General features: G+C 50.6%; 1 protein-coding gene across 2 annotated transcripts in view; it reads right to left on the bottom strand.

Moving 5' to 3' along the window:
* Window positions 1-13472: 13472 nt before the first annotated feature.
* IGF2BP1 (insulin like growth factor 2 mRNA binding protein 1) overlaps window positions 13473-21973 on the bottom strand; it is a 38622-nt gene continuing 30121 nt past the window's right edge. For both annotated transcript variants that reach the window (XM_054709373.1, XM_054709372.1), the window contains 8 exons: window positions 21524-21646; window positions 20569-20704; window positions 19859-19981; window positions 19310-19429; window positions 17830-17904; window positions 17011-17142; window positions 16286-16399; window positions 13473-13565 (listed from right to left, as the gene is read on the bottom strand). In XM_054709373.1, coding sequence (XP_054565348.1) covers window positions 13473-13565; window positions 16286-16399; window positions 17011-17142; window positions 17830-17904; window positions 19310-19429; window positions 19859-19981; window positions 20569-20704; window positions 21524-21646 — 916 coding nt within the window. The remainder of the gene's footprint in view (window positions 13566-16285; window positions 16400-17010; window positions 17143-17829; window positions 17905-19309; window positions 19430-19858; window positions 19982-20568; window positions 20705-21523; window positions 21647-21973) is intronic.

Consider the following 21973-nt stretch of genomic DNA (forward strand, 5'->3'; position numbering starts at 1 on the left):
AACCCGGGCATGTGCCCTGACCGGGAATTGAACCATGACCTCATGGTTCATGAGTCAGCGCTCAACCTCTGAGCCATGCTGGCATTGCTATAGTTGCCTCTTTTGAAGTCATACAAGAGCTACTTGTTCTGAATCAGCTTTTACATTTGTCTGTCAGCTGCAAGTTCCTGCATTGTAAACTCAGTCTGTGACATCTATAGAGAAAGGGCGAGGCTCAACCAAGGGCTCAACAAATTCAAGCCCCGCCTCGGGTGTGGCTCCAGTGGTTGAGTATCCACCCAAGAACCAGGGCCAAGGCACATGCCTGGTTTGTGGGCTCGATCCCCCGTAGGGGCAGCCGATCGATAATTCTCTCTCATCATTGATGTTTCTGCCTATCTCCCTCTCCCTTCCTCTCTCTGAAATCTGAAATAAAAACATATTTTTTTTTTTAAATATATTTTATTGATTTTTTACAGAGAGGAAGCGAGAGGGATAGAGAGTCAGAAACATCGATGAGAGAGAAACATCGATCAGCTGCCTCCTGCACATCTCCTCCTGGGGATGTGCCCACAACCAAGGTACATGCCCTTGACCGGAATCAAACCCGGGACCCTTGAGTCTGAAGGCCGATGCTCTATCCACTGAGCCAAACCGGTCTCGGCAAAACATATTTTTTTAAAAAGTGTGGCTTCACCCTAGCTGGTTTTGCTCAGTGAATAGAGCATCGCCTGCAGACTGAACGGTCCTGGGTTCGATTCCGATCAAGGGCACATCCCTGGTTTGTGGGCTCGATCCCCAGTAGGGGGCATGCAGAAGGCAGCCCATCAATGATTCTCATCATTGATGTCTCTCTCTCTCTCTCTCCCTCTCCCTTCCTCTCTGAAATAAAGAAAGCGTGGCCTGAACAAAGGAGAAGTGTTATGTATCTTATATAACAAGAAATCCAGAGGAAGGTAACCTAGAGTTGGGAAGGTGGCTTTACAACACCCGGGACCCAGGTTCCTCCAGCTCTCCACTCCACTCATCCAGGGTGAGGCTTCATCCTCATGCTTACACAACGACTGCTAAGGTCCGAGCACTCAACCCCACATTCCTGGAGGAGGGAAGAAGGACCAAATACAAAAAGCTGAATCTCCCAGTAAGAGTCAGCCCCTCATTAATAAGCCAGTGACTTCCACTGACACCTCATTGGTCAGAATTGTGTCACATGACCCTAGCTTTAAGATGGGCTGTAAATGTGGTGGGGATGGTTGTTTGTTTTTAGCTGAACTGAATGGCAGCCTGAATAAAACTGAGATCCTGCGCTGAAGAAAGAGAGAATGAATATTGGAAGGCACCCCACAGTCCCTGTCACACCCAGAAAAGACTTTGCCACCAGGTCTTCGGGACACAGATAATACCTAAGGGGGGAAGTCGGCATCAATTCCCTTCGTGGGACATGTCTCCTTTAGGCCCGAGGCAGCGGCTTGAATTTGAGCCCTTTGTTGAGCCTCACCCTTTCTCTATCGATGTCACAGAGTTTGCAATGCAGGAACTTGCAGCTGACAAACTACTGTAAAAACTGATTCGGAACAAGTAGATCCTGTATGACTTCCAAAGAGGCAACTATAAAAGGGAACATAACAGGGAATACTCATAATCCAGGATAATAATGAGTATCCCACAAGAGGAAACCCAGAGAGAGATTATCCCAAAGATAAACTCGTAAATAAAAATTGTGAGGTGTAGGACACCCAACACCATGAGAAATAGTTAGCAAATGCAACAAATTGTGAACTAGGAATAATATGACAATTTGAAACAGACTTTCAAATGAGTGTGTTTGCATTTTTCAAAGGTAATAAAGAAAACATCGAATCCTTAAAGCCAGAACATTATGGAAAAAAACAACAGGTGTATTTGAAAAAGATTCAAATAGAAGCTTTATAAATAAGAAAAAAACATTAAAAAAAAAACAAATTGGACAGATAAAAATAACTTAGACTTGCCCTAGCCAGTTTGGCTCAGTGGATAGAGAGTTGGCCCGTGGACTGAAGGGTCCCGGGTTGGATTCTGGTCAAGGGCATATACCTCTGGCGCAGGCTCCATCCCCAGCTCTGATCAGGATCCATGTGGGAGGCAGCCAATCGATGTGTCTCTCTCACACTAATGTGCCTCTCTCACATTAATGTTTCTCCCTCTGTCTGTCTCTGCCCCTTCCTTCCACTCTCTCTAAAAATCAATGGAAATATATCCTCAGGTGAGGATTAACAAATTAATTACTTAATTAAGACTTAGCTAAAAAGAGATTCTCTAAACTGGAAGATAGATCTGAAGAAATCCTCCAGAATGCTATGGAGAGAGTTAAAGAACTTGGGGCAGGTTGGGGGTGGGGGGTGGGGAGGGACTGAAACATAGATTAAGAGACATGAAAGTTAAGTGACAACCACTTCTGTGTACATGGGCTCAAAAGATCCACTTATGAAGTGACAGAGGTCCATTGTCCAATCTGAGAGTTTATTTTCAAATCCAGCTGCAGTATTTTCCCAACCATGCGCATGGGTGCTTCCTGGCACCACAGTGACTTGTCCAAAAGGACTGAAAAGGTTTGGCAACCTTGGCTGCTACCAAGTCTCCCGTACACCTTGACAAATGCATCTACCCTTCAGCACTCCTTAGGGAAGAAGGGACCTTGGCTTCTGCCCTGGTCCTATTTGTTCTCGAAGGGGGTAATGTCTGGGTAGAGAGGGGGTGTGAAGGCATGGAACCTACACCAGTCTGAACAGCACAGACCTCAGCAGGGGCTCCAAGTCCTCTTGGTCTTCCTTCCTGTTTGTCTACAGTAAATGCCTAAGCTGGCCAGGCATCTTCAGCGGCTATAGCTCAGATCTTTAAATTCTGTGACCTTCTCATGGCCTAATTGTGAGAATTCCCCTCATGGGCAAACCATCAATCTCCGCTTTGGGGATTTCCTGATGTAAATGCCAAGCTTATGATGTCCTACAGCCTGGGTATTCGGTTTGTTTCTTTTTACAAAAAAAATTTTTTTTTTTTATTGATTTCAGAGGAAGGGAGAGGGAGAGATAGGAACATCAATGATGAGAGACTCATTGATCAGCTGCCTCCTGCACGCCCCCTACTGAGGATGGAGCCTGCAACCCAGGCATGTGCCCTGACCCAGAATCGAACCCTGACTTCCTGGTTCATAGGTCGACACTCAACCACTGAACCACGCTGGCTGGGGCTCAGTTTGTTTCTTTTTCTTCTCTTTAGCTTGAATCACGTTTACCTCGACCTGTGGTCGGGCTTCTGTTGTGGGAAGTTGTTTGCCCCATATAAGCCCCTCAATCTATGGACTCTGTTACAGCGGCCCAAGTGGACTAAGTGTTAGGCTTTTGCCCCAAACCACCTTTAATGTCCCTCTTTCCCACTCGTTGTAAGAGACCATCTCAGTCCATCTCTGCCTGACTGACTGCCCTTGACCAGGAGTGTTTTATGTCTGGTCACCCTAATGGGCCAGCGGGTGACCAGTTTTGCTTTCCCAGTGGTACAAACAGGTAAACAACCATGCTATGTTTTTCTTAGCTTTATGGGGTCCTCTCCCCTTTCCTCTAACCCTACCACCACCCCAAAGCACTAGAGGTCTCAGGGCGGTAGTCAAGTACCATTTGTGCTCCTTGTCACCAAATGCTTCGGCAACCAGAGTCGCTACCATCCAAGCATCCTAATCCACAGTGGGCCTGCAGGGTCTCACCTGTCTTTTTCCAAAGGGCACTGCGACCTTATCAATCTCCAAGAGAAGGGGTATTAAAAATCCAAGGTAGCCAAATTGTCGGGGCAGGCGGGCCAAAGCCGAGTAGTATGCCTCTGTAATGGCGTGGTGTCCCCCCAGTAGATATGCCCACCCATGTCACTGTCATTGGAACAAGGGTCTTTTGCAGATGGGTGTCTAAGGATCTCAAGATGAGATCATCCTGAATGAAGCCCTAAATCCAATGACTGACCATAGGAGACAGAAAAATAGAGACCGAGCCACAGAAAAGAGCACGGATTGCCGTCAACCTCCAGAAGCCAAGAGAGAAGCATGGGAAGGAGGTCCCTGAGAGCCGCCAGGAAGAACTGACCGGCTGACGCCTTGATTTCAGCCTTGTGGCCTCCACAACTGTTGTTTTAAGCCACCAGCTTTTGGGGTAGTTTGTTACAGCAGCCCTAAGCAATTAATTTTTTACAGCAAGACAAACAGGCCAACTTTGCCAAGAATTAGAAGTTTTGAATGAGGAGTCTTTTTTACTTTGTAAAAAAACAAAAACATAAAAACCAACAGCGGTTTTTTCCTTGACTGTCGGAGAAATCCATTGTGTCGAGGCACTTTACTTGGCAAGCAGGCCCTGAGTCCTGTTGGGGCTTTCGGGTTGTGGTCACCCTGCTGGCAGGCAGCCAAGGCCACGAAGAATGAGATCTTTAACTTGCCGAACAAGACATCATTATAGTGAAAATTTTGGACACCGGAGGAATTTTCTAATACTTCACACACATTCACAATTCAAACATGTGATGCATTTCAATACCAATTACATCTTTTGCAACAGTTGATACAATGAATGGGTTGGACCCTTCATTTGCAAAGTTACTTTATCTTTTTTTTTTTCTTCCTCTCTCTTCACATCAAGTTTCTTGCCCAAACTCTATTAAGGGCTTTTTTTTTTTTTTTTACAGAAACATAGACAAGAACTTTTAACACAGACACTGCAGGAGTAATGCAGTAGCTGAAAGCTGAGGGAGCAACTTGCACCAGTCAACTGAGCTTTGCACTGATTTTAGGTTTTAAGTGGCTCTGAACTCAGCCTCAAAATCACTCTAACACCTGAAGGCACCAATCCTACCTCGAGCCACTTGACCTCCAAATGTTTACCAACAGGTACATTAGCTATCAGATCCCAGGAAGTCCTATTCCCTAACCTGGCCTTGATCTGTACAGTCCGTGGATAAAACGCCTCTCCTCTCACCCACCACTTAGGTGAGGGCTGTGCCACCAGGTCCTGGGACATGCATATATCCCCTAACCTGACCCATGCAGCCTCCAGTCTTAGGGGCACTGTAACTATATGGGCCCCAAGGTTGGACACCAAATTTGTCCATCTCATGTATATGTGACACGGCAAGACCAAGGCCTAACTGATTTGACCAGCTGAAATAATTTCCATCTTTAAAAAAAAAGCATTTTAAAAATTGATTTCAGAGAGGGAGAGAGAAACATCAATCAGTTACCTTTGTGGGCACCCCGACCGGGGATTGAACCCGCCACCTGGGCATGTGCTCTGACCAAGAACAGAATTAGCTGCCTTTCAGTACACGGGACGACACTCAATCAACTGAGCCACAGGCCAGGGCTGAGTTTCCATCTTGTCTCACATGCACCAATTAAGATTTCTCTTGCAGAGTTGTTGATTAGCTGTACTGTTAAAGATACAGATTCTAGAATCAAATGTCTATAACTTTAGTAACATGACCTCTCTGATCTTCAATGTCTTCATCTATAAAATGGGAGTCACAGTCATTTTAAGATTGTTGTGAGGGTTAAATAACCCATCATGTAAAACCTTTAGTACCGTATAGGTGTGTAAGAAGCACAATATTTATAGTATCTCAACTGACATTGGCCATTATTAGCAAAGTTTCCACAGGGTTCCATTCCCATGTTTGAACTTTTAATTATTTCCGAAACAAGGCAAGGAACAAGTAAGTATTCACCTTCTATACAAAGCTTCCACCGGGACTTAAAAATCACGTCCCGACTTTTTAAAAACATATTTTTATTGATTTCAGAGAGGGGGAGAGAGATAGAAACATCAATGATGAGAGAGAATCATTGATTGGCTGCCTCCTGCACGCCCCACACTGGGGATCGAGCCCCGCAACCCAGGCATGTGCCCTGACCGGGAATTGAACCGTGACATCCCCTGGTTCATAGGGTGACACTCTAACCACTGAGCCATGCCGGCTGGGGCCATGTCTTGACTTTTGGTATGGCAAATGTAACAGCAACACCAATACCAACCTAATAACCTTAACCCACCCTGACTCAATTTAAAAATTTTGCAAACAAGATTGGATTAAGTAGAAAGAAAGGAAGAAAAAAGGGATCAGAGGGAGAGGGTGGGTAGGAGGAAAGAAAGACAAAATTCTCCCCACTGTCCCCTGTGGAAGTGAAGATTTCACTGATCTGCTCAGTTGCCTGGGCAACTATACAACCTAACTGGAAGGCGGGGCAATTCTTAGTGTGTTCCTTGTACACCAGACTTCAGAACGCCTTCACATCCCAGGCACATCTACTCACTCAATGGCCTGGAACATTCCTTTGGAAGGCAGCTATGCTCACCACTATACCACCAATGCAACTTTGGAACATTCCTTTAACCATGGCATTGGCCAGTCCCCTCCTGCCATCTTTTTAAGACAGATGATATAGTAGGAAGGTCTGGACCAAGATCAGGAGTGCCAAGTTGGAGTCCAGGTCATGTCACATGAGGCTGTCCCTCCAATCCAGCCTTCAAAAAGGAAAAATATAGGAGGGCAGGGTCACAACAAATGGTGACCTAGCTCCCTTTCTTGGGGCAGGTACATTGCCAAGAAGAGCAATACACCCTGACTATTTCCTGACCCAGCAACACATCCTCCTCATTTCCAAAGCAACTGCAACCCTCTGCACAGTGATCTCAACATGTTTTTTAAAATATATATATATTTTTTATTGGTTTCAGAGAGGGAGAGAGAAACATCAATGTTGAGAGAACCATTGATCGGCTGCCTCCCACATGCCCCCTATTGGGAATTGAGCCCACAACCCGGGCATGTGCCCTTGACCGGAATTGAACCAGGGACTCTTCAGTCCGCAGGCTGACGCTCTATCCACTGAGCCAAACGAGCTAGGGCTGAGCATCTGTAATGGAGGCCTTATTCTAACATGCAAAGGGAATTCAGAGCAAGGCACCATGTAAGAGCCACTCCTCTGTGCTGCACTGTAAGTGGAAGCAAAATGCCTGCTTCGTACTTGAGTGATTCTGCTCTCACCCGGAGGTGGCAGCCCCGCTCCCCCACCCAGAGAGCCCTCCCTGAGACACAGACACACTCGGCTTTCCATAAGTTTCCTTTTATTTTGAAATTGAGATAGTGGAATGAAGTGGTTCGTGGCTGGCACTGGAGTGCTCATCCAGCAAAAGAACAAACTCCGAAAAGTCTGAGCCAGCTGCGCCACCTCCCCCACCCCCACACACAAAGTCAAGACCAGATTCAAGGGTGGGAGAAAGGGTACAATCGAAATCCGGGTGGTGACGGCTGGCTCATTTCCAGCAAAGTACAATTTCCAAAGTGGCCACATTTACAGAAGAGGGTCGCATAATCACAAACTCGAGTCCCCGCTCCAGCCCCCACAGTGATTCGCACTCATAACAATACATTTTCCACTGTCCTGAGTAAGAGACCTCTCTCACGTACCCACTCACTCTGCCTCGGCGGAGGGGCTCTTTGATTTATATTGGTTCCTGGGACCAAGATCAAGATGCTGGAGACAGAGGGGAGTCCAAATGGGGGCAGATGTTTATTCATGATGCTCATTATCTGCTGAAATTCATCTTACCTTCCCATTGCAGTGGGTTACATACAACTTACAAAAGTGTTACAAGGGGCCCCCCGAACTCCCACAGGGGAAAAGGGTCAATCAAGACCTAAGCACCCCAACACACACTAAGCCTTCGTTCTTGCAGAGAGTGACTGGAAGTCACCTGGTGTGGGGGGGTCGGGTGGGGGGTAACAGGTGAGAAGCCGGGGAAGGACTCTGGGGCAGGAACGGGGTGTGGGGGCAGGGGCAGGCCAGGGGGCCCGACAGGAAAGCTGTACCTGTTAGAGTAGGGTGTCATCTTAAATGAGTGGAGAAATCCGCCAAAGAGTGAAACTTATTTATGGGGGAAAAGAAAGAGAAAAGTTTGGGGAATTAAAATAATCCAGCAGATACTGGAAAATGTCTCCCTCTTTTTTTTTTCTTTTTTTTTTTGGTTTTTAAAATTTTTTGGAAAGTGTTTTTAAGGTAATATTTTTATTTTCCTTTGGAAAAAGAAATCTTTTCCCGCCCCCCTAACCTAAGCAAGTGGAGTTGCCACTACCTAATTTTTCTCTATTGTCTTCCTAAGAGGTAGATAAAACAAAAGTGAAGTTGGGGCTTCTAGGAGGAGGTCCATTCGTTAGAGGGTGGGGAGGGGCTGGGATGGCCCAGTGGAACTCCCCAGACTACAAAGACACCTGAGCGACCAGAGGACCTGGCCCTCAGACTCTCAGGACAAAGGATCCTGCCCCCCCTCTTTGCCTTCTACAGCCACCGTCTCCGTGGAGACCGAGAAGCGGAGCATCTCACAGAAACCCTGTAGAAGAGGCCTTCGCTCGGGCTTCCCCGGGCCCCCTGGCTTTCCGGCTGAGTGGTGGCTTCTAGGCCACACCCCGGATCTCACCTCCAGCCAGCCCCCCTCCTCTCCTCATCCCAGATCTCACCTCCAGCCAGCCCCCCTCCTCTCCTCATCCTCTGGTCCAACAAAGAAATAGCAGGTGAGGGGGACAAGCTGGAGGGAAAGGGGGGAAACATGGGACCTCATGGTCAGCCCTCCCAACCCAATTGATAAGAGTGGGGGTGCGGGCAGGCCTGCCTGCTCAAGGACAAACCGTTTGTGGCACAAGCCTCAGCTCACTCCTCTGGCTGGGATCCCTACCCCGTGCATGAGTCCCTGCCCTGGGTTCCAACCTTACTGTAGGACTGAGGTAGTTAATCCATTTGTACTCCTAGCACAGAATCACCTGTGACGGCTCAAAACACACGCTCCGAGGAGCTTCCTGCTAGTTCATTTAAGAAAAAAAAAAAATGTCTTCCTTCTGTCTTGTCAGTCCGGACTCACCATACTAAGGCACCAATGGTGCCGTCAGACTCTGCCCCGACGGCGGGCCGAGTCAGGGTTGGGGCTGTGGCCCTCACCCTCCAAATGCACCTTCGGTCGTGAGGCCTCCTGTCCTGCACCCCATAGAGAAGCCGGATGCATCCAAAGGAAAGAAACTGAAGTTCTCAGCTGGTGCTGCTCTCAGTCTGAATACAACAGAAAACGCTCTGCATCTACACCGAGTGTCTGGAAGGGAACCGGCTTTATGGCCCCGGCACTGAGGGTTTTCTCCCACCTTCCTGCAATGACCGTGTCAGGCTGTGCTGTTCTCCTCCTGCCAGCTTTCAACAAACAGGCCCAACAGTTGCATGGTATGAATGTCAAAGCCACTAGGCTCTCCCCATAAACACTTTGGGGGTGGGGGAGATGGAAGGAGTCCCCCACCCCTGGAGGAGGGGCGGGAGGCAGGGGCTCTGTGAGGTAGTTACGTAGCACTACGAGCTCCCAGTTTGGCAGAGGGTATGTCTGGGGTGGGAGGAGGGGAAGGCACCCTTGAGAGCTAACTGAGGCCCCTCCTCACTGCCAGTCTGCCAGGCCTGAAGGGAACTCGCGTGCCATCTCTGCAGTGGGGGCAGGGGACCGAGCAGTCCCACGTGGAGGAGCCCCAAACGCCCCCTCCGTCCCCAAAGTGCAACCAGGAGCCATCGGACCCCTTCCTCAGCTCCCTACCCCTTGGCACGAATGATGCCCCCCCCCCCCCCAGGAGCCTCTGAAAGGAGGGGTCCTGCCTTTAGCTCACAGTGTCCAGGAGCCCTCTCCTTCTCAGACAGCCCAGGTCTATGTCGAAAGATGGCTGTTGCTTGGATTCAGAAAGGGCCTCTCAGCCTCTGTCTGTCTGTCTGTCTTTGGCACAGAGGAAAGTGGACCCAAAGAACCAACGGGAGGGTCTCATCCAGGGTTCTCTGGGTTTGTCACGGGGTCTTTCTGCCAACAGTGAGGCTTAGCTGAGAGAGCAGCGCCCAGCTGCCTCCAGAAGCGGGGAGCTCAGGGAGAGGAAAGAAGAGTGAGTACTGGGAGGAGGGGAGAAAAGGGTCGGAAGTGATAAAACTCCCTGTCCCTAAACATGGCTCCCTACCACCCACACCCCTCCCAGGAGCTGAGCCCACAACCCTAACGGCAAAAGGCAACCAGACCCTCAAGGGGATTAAAGCCATCGGGGTGTAACTGTCAGATGCAGCTTCCAAGTCAGTGAACCAAACCGTTTTGGTTCTCTACATGTTCCACAGAATTAAAAATAGATCCTAAAGAGATGGTCCTTTCTTAAACATACACATGTAGCGCACACACATGTATCTTAGAGCACAGAAGTCGCTTTTCTCAGGTCATGCAAATCTCCCAAGTGCTTTTCACATTAGCTTGTTATCTCGCCAAAGATGGGGACATGGAGGCGATGGGCAGGAGGGCAAGGACTCGTCCCAAGACCTGGCCTATGGGTCAAAGGCGGACCCACCGAGACAAGCCCTTTATCCCGCTAAAGCCTAACTACCAAACCACATTCCCTTTGCTTCCTAGTAGTGTAACTTTCACGATTTTCCTGCTGGGCAAGTACCAGCCAGGAGTGGAGCTGTGCCTAATCCTAGTCAAGTTGGCCAGTCTCTCCCACGCGTCCTGGCCTCTCCTGGGAGCCGCATCAGCCAAAGGAAAAGGACCTGGGCTGGAGGGGAAGGGAGCAGCACCCCAAGGAGACTGCACACGGCAACAATCACATCTCGGGTGCTGTGGGACTCTTTTTTCCTGATGGCAGTTTGAACCAGGAATCAAAGCATGCTTGCTGCTGGAAATTCACCTTAAATCTCTAAGCGGCCGATGTCTGAACGTTGTCTGCTTCATTCCGGGATGAAGCAGGTAGAGCCAGAGATGGACGTTGGAGACCCTCCGCTGTGGTTAGGACAGGTGGGGAGCTTAACTACTACTGGCCTGACATTTCCCCTAAATGCGTTCCTGCTTCCTCCTCTCTGTAGGGTAGGCAGTTCTGGGGGCCAAGAGGGAACATCACAGTGAGAAAGTGTAAGACATGATGAATGAGGCAGGAGCCTGCCCCCAATCACGTTCCCCTATCCTCTGCCCCTCCCCTTACCACCCCCCACCCTAAAGCAAGAGTTCCCTAAGTTTGGGTCCACCATCAGATCAACCTAAGGTTAGGGGGATGGAGAGGAGCAGTTACCCAAGAATCTGCTTGCCTCCTGGGCCATTGAAACAGACCAAGAAGAATAACAAGATGGGATGGGAACGAGACACAGAGATGAAAGCATCGCAATGGCAGACCAGGTGGACCTCTGAGGGGAGGGGGGGTTAGAGGGGCAGCTTTGTCTCTTCCACCAATGGGATCTTGGCTCCCATATTTTAGACAGAGAAATATACATTTTAAAGGGTATATACTTTTTAGTTTTATTTCTCTCCTCGATAAAACGGAGGCAATATTTTAAAATATCTCAACAGCACCACTGGTGGGAAAGACCGGCTGAGATGCCCTTTAACCAAAGGGGGAGAGTGGGGGCACCAGGGAGGGTTGACCAGGAGACCAAGGTCAGAGGTCAGAGGCTCACCCTGGGGCCTCCGGCTTGGACCTTCCCAGTCAGCCCCCGTCTCCTCCCAGGGCCCAAGGAGCCAGCCCCCGAGGCCGTTCCCACAGGGCCTGTTCCAGAGAGTTCCTAAAGGGCTGCACTGGCTCATGTTGTAAGAAATTAAGAAATTACGAAACATAACTTTCTCATTTTTTTCTTTTCATTAAAAAAATAAAATATTCAAGACTATCAGCTTCTCTTTTGCTTTGCTTTTCTTTTTTATATAAAATATCAGCAAGCCGCAAAGAAAGAAAAAAAAAAAAAAGAGGTGGGGGAACAAAAAGGAAAGTAATTGCTGAGGTAACTCCATACCTTGAGGTAGTTCACTTGCGCACAGCGTTACCTGACTGACTCCGCCCACACGTCATGTTGTCTCCTTACTGTGGTTGCCATGTTGGAAGGAGGGGACTCCACACGCGGGCCTCCTCACATGCGGAGGCCGCCCTCCCTGCCCAGCACACGCGGCAGCACCGTCCGAGGGCGCCGCCTGGCCAGTATGCGTCGACATAAGTATATCAGGAGGAGAGGCCTGACCTCAGGTAACTGATGGCTGCCGTCTTCCACGGGCCTGACCTTCAAACGGGATCTTATTGAGGCTGGTAAATCAATAAATTAAGTCTATGTACCCCTTTGTGCATAACATGTTGCTGGTATTTTGAATTTTGTTTTTTAGGCACACCTTTCATCACGCCCATGATTCGTGGAGGCAGAAGCCATCAGTTAATGATGCCTCTAGGATAAAAACAAAAGCAAATACTCTCCGATTTGCTGAATATTCATGAAATATGCCAGATGATGAACCTTCGCTTTATTGGGAGCTCAGGGTTGGGTTCCACATCCCACCACCACCAAAAGAACAGTGCCGGTGGGGGGGAGCGCCCCGCAACCCCTGCCTCTGGGAGCCAGCCCTCGCGGGAGCACACGGGCTGGGGTGAGGGCACGGTGGCAGCCTTTGGGGCCACTCAAGTCCTCCATGGAACTGAGACTTTCTCAAGGGGAGTGAGTCCCCTTCCCAGTGCTCACATCCAATCATTAAAATAGACTTTAAAAAAATATAATAAAATCTGCCTGAGAATGATGGGAATCAGGGACGGTACAGTGGTCAGCCCCTATCCCATTGAGCATTCAGTACCACCATGTGCACCTGGACACGATGCGGGGCCTGCACGGTTCGAGGGATCTTGGTGGGGGAGCCCCAGCGGAGCGGGGAACTTTCAATTGTGCCAATTTTCCAAGATGGTGATCTGGAACAGATCAGCCACCAGGGCACGCCTTTTAAACGTGGATTACTTATTTTAATCACCTGTCTCCCCAGGTCTCCTCCAGTCTTTCCTCCTTGCTGTTCCTGTTGGTTGGTTTAGGGAGGGATGGGAATTAAACCTCAGATGCTGCCGTGTCTTCTCCCTCTGAGCCAATAACGTAAGCTAAGCGATGCACTGGTCCCCACTTTTTCTGGTAGCGGTCAAGATAAAAATAATTCATGTGAATGTAGGAAGAGGCTAGGTCAGGGCATGAGAATGGAGGCATTTTAACCAATAAACCAAGCAGGAGAAGGCTGGAAGGATTTTAGGATCAAGAAGCAAACCATCCTTTGAGGCTGATTAAAACACCCCTCTGCATGTTTTAAAAACCTGAAGGAAATTTTATTTCTCTTCCCACTGGGATCGGGCCCACCCTCTCGGTGGGACCTGAAGAACTTACTTAAAACAATCCACGTTTAAAAGCACCCTGAGCTAGAATTTCCATGGTGACGCCCTGAGGGGTGGGCAGTGCTGGGCCAATTGGTTGGGTGTTTGGGGCAGAGAGATCAGGGTTCCTCACTGGAACATCTTTCTCAAACGAGTGGGCAAACCTGATCTACATCCCGGCCCAAGTGTCCCTGATTCCCGCTCATTCTCAGGCCTGCTGGGGAGAACGCGCCCTGGTTTCAGCCCGCCGTCCTCGAGCTGATGTGCTGGGAAGGGGCGGGTCACTTCCGCCGCGCCTGGGCCTGGTTACTCTGTCCCTTTTGGTGCAGCTGTTTCACTTGGGCCAGGATGTCTCGGATCTTCCTCTGGGCCATCTGCAGGAAGAAGAGGCGAGGAGGGAGTGAGCGCCTCCGAAGGCGAGGGAGGAGACAGCCCCACTCCGGGGGGAAGGTCACAGGGATTCAGACCCCGACCACAGGACACACAGGACTTCAGAAAGACGAGGAAGACTGTGTCGAGTGACCCCAGTCTGTCTGCCTCTGAATGGACTCCGAGCACCTACGGGACAATACCGCAAGGGAAGGGGTGGGGGAGGGGTAGTACCCACTCATTCCGAATTTAAAACTTAGCAAAGTTGCCAAAACCGGTTTGGTTCAATGGATAGAGCGTCGGCCTGCAGACTCAAGGGTCCCAGGTTCGATTCCGGTCAAGGGCATGTACCTTGGTTGCGGGCACATCCCCAGTAGGGGGTGTGCAAGAGGCAGCTGATCGATGTTTCTCTCTCATCATCGATGTTTCTAACTCTCTATCCCTCTCTCTTCCTCTCTGTAAAAAATCAATAAAATATATTTTAAAAAAAAAAAAAAACTTAGCAAAGCTGTCACATTACTGAACCCAAAACACGAGTTGCCAGAGTATGTTCTGGACAAAGGGTCATCAACTAGGAGACTTTGTCACAAATCACAACTCCACTACACACGTGAGTATCCCCGGAGAAGGGGATGAAACGCCTGGAGATGGATTAACCAAGAAAAAACATCAGTGAAATAAGCACCGTGAAAATGGCCAAAATACCAAAGGATTCGTATTTTTTACTTTACTTCTTAGAAGTTTCTTCCCTAAGAACAGTTTTACAAGGGAAATCCACTGCAGAATGCAATTCACTTGACAGAAATGTACCAGAGAATGTCTCCTTTCCATGAGCAAGACTGACTGGGCGATAAAATACCCATTTCTTTCTTTCTTTTTTTTTTTTTTTTTTAAAAAATATTTTATTGATTTCTTACAGAGAGGAAGGGAGAGGGAGAGAGTTAGAAACATCGATGAGAGAGAAACACTGATCAGCTGCCTCCTGCACACTCCCCACTGGGTATGTGCCCACAACCAAGGTACATGCCCCTGACCAGAATCGAACCTGGGACCCTTGAATCTGCAGGCCGACGCTCTCTCCACTGAGCCAAACAGGTCAGGGCCCCATTTCTTTTCTTATCCAGGGCAAAAAAATGGTTAGGGAAGGACCAACGTTAAATAACAGGAAAGATTGTTAATATATAAATTATAAAGTCATCCTATATAATAAAGGGATAATTTGCAAATTGACCAAAGGGCGGAACGACCGGTCACTATGATGCACACTGACCACCAGGGGGCAGACGCTCAACACAGGAGCTGACCCCTGGTGGTCAGTGCACTCCCACAGGGGGAGCATCTATCAGCCAGAAGCTGGGCTCACAGCTGGCGAGCACAGCGGCAGTGGTGGGAGTCTCTCCCACCTCCATGGCAGAGTTAGTGGGCCTAATCCGGCAGTCAGGGGTCCCAGACTTCGAGAGGATGCAGGCTGGGCTGAGGGCCACCCCCCCCCTCCATGCACAAATGTTGTGCACCAGGCCTCTAGTATATTTATATGAAACACATGAGAGTTGTCAGTGCTTTCCCTAGGGCCGTGGTCGGCAAACTTCGGCTCTCGAGTCACAGGCCACGCGCCCCTGGGTCGGGAGAGGCCATGCGCCCCTGGGTCGGGGTGAGGCCATGTGTCCCTGGATCCGGGTGAGGCCTCGCGCACCTAGGTCCAGGTGAGGCCACGCGCCCCTGGGTCTGGGAGAGGCCACGCGCCCCTGGATCTGGGAGAGGCCTCGTGCACCTAGCTCCGGGTGACGCCACGTGCCCCTGGGTCTGAGTGAGGCCACGCGTCCCTGGGTCTGGGAGAGGCCACGTGCCCCTGGGTCTGAGTGAGGCCACATGCCCCTGGGTCCGGCCGAGACCAAACCAGAGGGAGTCGGACCTACATTACCACCATTTGTCCACCATCCAGAGCTGAGGGGTCAGTGCTGACATGTACACATAAGGAACTGGTGGACATTGAAATTGGGTCTCTAAAGAACTGTTGGTCCAGAAAGAAACTCACTACAGACTGATTCATTTGCCTGTCAGCATAACTACTATTGCTCGTCTCACATTCAGTTCTTTTAAGTATATCTCTAGTGACACATGATCTCGCTCATCTAGGGGAAATGATGAACAACATAGACTGATGAACAAGAACAGAACCAGAAACAAGAAGGCATCGATTGGACTAGCGGGCCTCAGAGGGAGGATAGGGGAGGTTGGGGGGAGAGGGGGGAGATCAACCAAAGGACTTGTGTGCATGCATATGAGCCTATCCAATGATTAAGTTCAACAGGGGGTTGGGGCATCCGTGGGGAGGGCTGTGGGATGGGAATGGGGGGATGAGGACAAATATTGACACCTTAATCAATAAAGAAATTTAAAAAAGAATAAAAAAATACCACGGCCTGGGCGAGTCTATTTTGAAGAAGTTAGAAGAAGTTTAAGTTTAAAAATTTGGCTCTCAAAAGAAATTTCAATCGTTGTACTGTTGATATTTGGCTCTGTTGACTAATGCCACTGCCCTAGGGCATCGAAGAGGGAATAAAGCATGTATGCATCACACTCATGCACCTGGAAGAGAACAGGCCAGCCCAGAGGCAGGCAGGGTCCGGGACTGGTCAGGTCATGCTGGCCAACCTCTGGAGTCTTGCTTCTCTGAGCCCTGGGCTCCTGCCACCCGCCTGTGATGAGGAAATGCCATACACACCTGGCTGGCATAGAAATGCCCGATGATCTTAACGATGACCTGGTCATTCTCATCAGGGGTCTGGTCTCTCGGCACCACCACTTCAGCTGCTGTCAAATTCTGCAACTCGTTCACCTGGGGGTAAGTGGGCAGAGAAGAGCTCAAGCTGCCACCAAGAAACCAAGGGTGATGGATGGACTTGAAGAGCATTATGCTAAGCAAAATAAGCCAGTCAGAGGAAGATAAGTATCACATGATCTCACTCATTTGTGGAATAGAATGAACAACATAAACTGATGGACAAAAATGGATCAAGAGATATAGAGATAGCAACAGGCTGTCGAACCTCAGAGGGAAGGCAGGGGAGGATTTGGGGGGCTGGGGGCTGGGGTAAGAGATCAACCAAAGTACTTGTATGCATGTAAGCATAACCAATGGACACAGACAACAGGGGGGTAAAGGCAGGGGTGGGCTAGGAGAGGACAATGGGGGGAAAGGGGAACATATGTAATACTTTCAACAACAAAGGAAAAAAAAAAGCATGGGTGGGCTCAGAGGGAGGGGCAAGAAGCTGGCAACTAGCAGATGGAATGGGAGTCAGAAGCGAAGCTTGGGGAGCAGAATCAAGGAAATGGGCAAAGTGGGAGTCCTGAGATTGGGCAGGGCAGCGGAGCAGGAGGCCACAGCAGAGCTGCTGGGTTTGGGGACTAAGGCCTAGAATTTTCAAAGTGGCCCTCACGGCTCACCGTTTTGCCACCTTTGCCAATAACCCGGCCAGCCGCCGACGCTGGCACCCGGATATGGGTTTCCAGCTTTACTTCCTCCTTGGGACCAAAGAAATTCTCCTCCTTGAGTTTTCCATAAATTCTTCCCTGAGCCTGAGAAGAGGAGGTCATTGTTAATCATCAGGCCATATATATATATATATGACAAAACACAAAGTGCAGCCCCCAAGCTCCACCTGACCCTCTTCTGGCCCACAAGCCCACCCCACCTCGAGGAAGATCACCCACCTAGGCCAGGTGACACGAAAGATCAACAGCACTGACCCGTCAGGGTCCCTTCCCCTTATCTGTATTGGAGAACCTGGGTAGAGTAACCGAATACATTCTTCCTAGAGGAATGCGTTCAGTTTGGTGAAACCAGACCCGTGAGGGTCTGGGATGAGGGCATTTATTTGGACAACGCAGTGGCTAGCAATTCAGGTCCAAGTAGCAGCTGATCAAGTCACTCAAGGGACAGGCTATCAGACACTCCACAGCCTGGAGAGCTGTCCCCGTTCTCCGTCCCTTTCAGGCTAAGTTAACAACCAGCTTTGGCTTCTGACCAGAAGTTCGAGAACCCAGGGATGTAGTAGAGATGTAAGGGAGAGAAGGGAATCTGGCGCTGAAGGCCTTCCCCTCCGCAGTAACCAGGCAGAGTGCAGGGGAAGAAGCCTCAGATTCCTTCTTTCCCATATGACCTTTGAGAAGTAGCAAGGGAAGTTCGATGCCAGTCTGATTTGCACACCCCCTCCCCAGTCAATTCCAGTGTGTCCAGCTTAGGAAAACAATAAAGATCAGAACCTTGAATTGGGCCTCTGGGGGTCCAGTGATGATGACCATACGAACTTTGGAGTCAGGAGTTTCGGGAGGAGCAATCTGCAAAGCAAACAGCTGGTCAAGAGGCGCCCTTGCCCTGGCCGGGTACTCAGCTGGTTGGAGCATCGTCCCCACACACCAAGGTTTGTGGGCTCAATCCCTGGTCAGGGCACATACAAGAAGCAACCAATCCTATACAATAAAAGCCTAATATGCTAAGTGTCCGGTCAACCAATCAAAGCACAATATGCTAATGTATGCTAAGGCCACTCAACTGCTTGCTGTGATGTGCACTGACCACCAGGGGGCAGACGCTCTGACCAGTAGGTTAGCTTGCTGCTGGGGTCCGGCCAATGGGGACTGAGAGAGACTGGCTGGACATGCCCTGGAGCCCTCCTGCGGTCCCTCCCCGGCTGGCCAACCTCCCGCATTCCTCCCCAGCCCGGATTGTGCATCAGTGGGGTCCCTCGGCCTGGCCTGCACCCTCTCACAATCCGGGACGCCTCAGGGGATGTCCGAGAGCTGGTTTGGGTCCGATTCTGCAGGCTAGACGCAGGGATCCCACTGGTGCACGAATTCATGCACCGGGCCCCTAGTGAATGCATAAATGAGTGGAACAACAAATCAATGTTTCTCTCTCTAAAATACAAGTTTAAAATATTTTTTAATTAAAAATAAAAAAAGAGGAGCCCTCCATCTCCACTGTGCCAGTCCCCCTACTCCCACTATCCACTTCTGAGAACATGGGAAGAAAAAAAAGACTCCACATCTCAAAGTCATTGCCCCTTGTACCAAAACTGTTTTGAAGGCAGGGATGGGCTTGCTTCAGTGCCGTTATCTAGGCAGGGCCCCCACACTCCTCCCACCACCCAATCTCCTGGGAGGTTTCAGTGGAGTCTTTTTGGGGGAGAAGGGGTAATGATGAGATGACCAAAAGGGAGGGCAGTGACCGCACTTCCTCAGAGAACAATCACTGATTTTCACCAAAACTTTAAGATCACCGAAACCAAAGGATTTAGACGTGTGCCATGCAACAAGGCCCTTGTGCCACTGTGACAGGCTCCCTCTCCACGTCCGCCAGGGAAGGTAAAAGGACAGCTAACGTTTACTGAGCACCCTCTGCCCACCAGGCACCGACTGAGCCGGGGCTCCAGCGGCACCGTTTCCTAGTGCTGTGATGACTGCTATTCTGCTGAGGACGCCGAGCCTCCGGTCACCCAGCCTAGGAACGGGAACTTGGACCCACGTCAGTCTGTGGCAGAACCTAACCTCCTTCTCTAGGCTGCAATACCGCCTCCTCCCTCGCCCGGAAATTGGAAGGATTTCTGCGGAGAACTCAGCAAGGCCAAAAGCCACAGGGAAAAGGCCCCCACACCAGCCAGACGGGGCGCCTGGGAACAAAGGCAAGGGGGTGATGGAGCGGAGCAGTTCCATCGGGGACCTGGAGGGAGGCAGAGCAGATCACCTTGATGGAGGCGCTGGCGAAACGGGAGAGCTGTTTGATGTGCTGCCCTTTCTTGCCGATGATGGCGCCCACCGCCTGGGCAGGGATGAAGACCTGCACCATCTCCTGCTCCGGAGCCTGCTGCCAAGACAGGGCGTGTCATCACCACAGGCCAAGAGCCACAGCCTAGAAGCCCCTCCACACCCCTGCCGTGCATCCTCAAGGAGAAAGGGGTGCAGGCACCCAGCCAACCTGGGCAACACCCTCTCTGGCTCTCCCTAAGCCCAGCAGGAACCAAGGGAAGAAGCTGGAGGAAGAGGAGGGAGGAAGAGTGCTGTCAGCATCCCTGGCAGCATCTGAGACTGCCCGCCATGGAGTCAAGGTTCTGACCTGTTGCCAGGGGCTGGAACAATGGAGAAGCAACCTCAGACCCTCCCACCTCCCCTACAAACCCCCAAGGATCGGGTTCCCACAGGAGTGGGACCGCTTAAGGGACTCCCACAAGGAGTGGGACCGTTTAAAGGACGCCGTCGCCGGGCCCAGGGGTTCTGTAAGAGGCTTTGCACTTACCATAAAGGAGCTATAGGGAGCAGCTCCCGTGACACTGCTGGGAGGCGGCGGGACTGCACTGGACGAGGCTGGGAAAAGACCCACGGCAGCCAAGTTCAGGCCGGGGATGAGGTGAGACTGCAGCTGGGGTGAGAGGGGAGGAGGGGAAGGTCAGCTCAGGCTGACAGGGCCCGGTGGTCGCTTCTGTGTGGCTCTGGCTGAACTAAGAGGGCGAATACCCCGAGACAGAGTCGGCCAAAAACAGACGAATGACATGCTTTTACCCAAACACCGCCTGCCCTTTTAGTTCTCACACGTGCTCACGTGTGTACTTGTGGAGTTATTAACTGAGAGCTAGCCACTCCAACCAATTTTATTCCTCTCTGGCTCATCCCACCCTGAGCAGGTGACAGACTCACAGCCCTGTACTGCAACACACCGACGTGAGACGTGGCAGGGACAGATCTCCGTTTGACTTCCAGGACTCACCTTTTTTATCACCTTCCCACATCGTTGCCCCCCCCCCCCCCCCGAAAATCAGATGTAAATGATGGACCCTCTACCCGCTAAAGTCTACACAAACACAAATTTTTCATATAATTATAAAAACCCTATTAATGAAACTTAAAGGCCTCCAAGGCCACACAGCACTTGGCACGCCCGCCCCGAGAGGCAGACCCGCTCTGTGCAGCTCAGGCTCGGAGAGGGGCCGACAGGTGCCTGGCACTCACACTCATGGCAGCCACGTCATTCTCATAGGCCTCCCGAACTTTCTTCATGATCTCCTGCTCAGCCCTGCAGCAGTTCTCGATGGCCCCCTTCACGGTGATGGTCCTCTCGGGGTTATAGAGGGTGAGGTCCTGCAGCCTGCGGGGAGAGCAGAGGAGGGTCCCCCTTCCACTCAAGGGACAGGCCCGGGACGAGCCCCAGCTCCATTCCTGCAAGCGTTTAACCTCTGCCCAATGGCTCTGTCTGGCCTTCGCTTTGGAACAGGGCAGGGGGACGTGCAGGGAGATGAGAATGCCCAACCGAAACCCCACTATTTGTGAGGAATCCAATCACGGGTTGTCATCATGGGGGAAGCAAGAAGGATGTGCCTTTCCCCGGGGGTTCCAGGCCATCCACCTCCTGTGCCTTTCTAGAACACAGCAGAACTCTGCCCACCAGCAAGTCGCCGATGACATGACACTCGGTGCTCACAGGAGCTAATCCACCCGGAGAGGCAGGCCACCGCATACGCTCTGTCCTCAGAAAAGGACCCAGATCTGTCCCTTTCTCACAGCCCGACCGTCATGTTTGAAACACAAGCCCCGGCTCCAAGCTGCAGCCTCTCCTGGAGATGCAGAGCACTTGCGGTCTGCCAGGGGGAGCAGGACTGAGGAGGCGGCACCCTAACAGCCCCCAGCCCACACAGCAGTGTGATGGGAGAGCCCCAGTCCTTGTCAAAGCAAACACTCTTCACCACCTCCGAGTCTTCTTTAATGGGCAGAAACTCATCCAACTTAAGGGGCAAGAAGTATTAACCCTTTGCACTCGCTTTTTTCTCGATCCCTTTATTCTAATGTTAACCGTGTCGAGTCACACTCGACATCCGAGTGCAAAAGGTTAAGGTTCAGTCGTGAAATATGGCCGACCCCGGGCCCGCGGGTATCCCATCACAAGGAGGGAAATACAAGAGAGCCTTACGAGGAGATGGTGATTTTCGTCTCCGTGTCCTGCTCCACCTTCTTCAGGTTGCGCCCCTCCTTGCCAATGAGACGCCCCACGAAGTTATTATGGGCCAGGATCTTCAGGGGAACTTCGTCAGCCCTGAAGGAGACAAGGGAAGACGTGAGGGGCATGTGGAGACTCGGCCATCAGGCCACGCCAATGAGGCTTTTAGGACAAACCACAGGACAGAACGACACGTAAGAAGAGTACTAAACAGATTAGTGGCTGCTTAGGATCGAGAAATGGGGTGGTAGGGGTGGACTGCCAAGGGGCACAAAAACGATGCTGCTGATGGGCATGTTCATTATCTTAAGTGTGGTGATGGTTTCACAGGCCTCTGCATATTAAAAATCATTCAACTGTACACTTGAAAAGTCAATTAAAAATAAAAAAATGAAAATGCCACACTGTAGAAATATCTGCAGC

This window comes from Eptesicus fuscus, chromosome 20 (genome assembly GCF_027574615.1).
Source record: "Eptesicus fuscus isolate TK198812 chromosome 20, DD_ASM_mEF_20220401, whole genome shotgun sequence".
Lineage (NCBI taxonomy): Eukaryota > Metazoa > Chordata > Mammalia > Chiroptera > Vespertilionidae > Eptesicus > Eptesicus fuscus.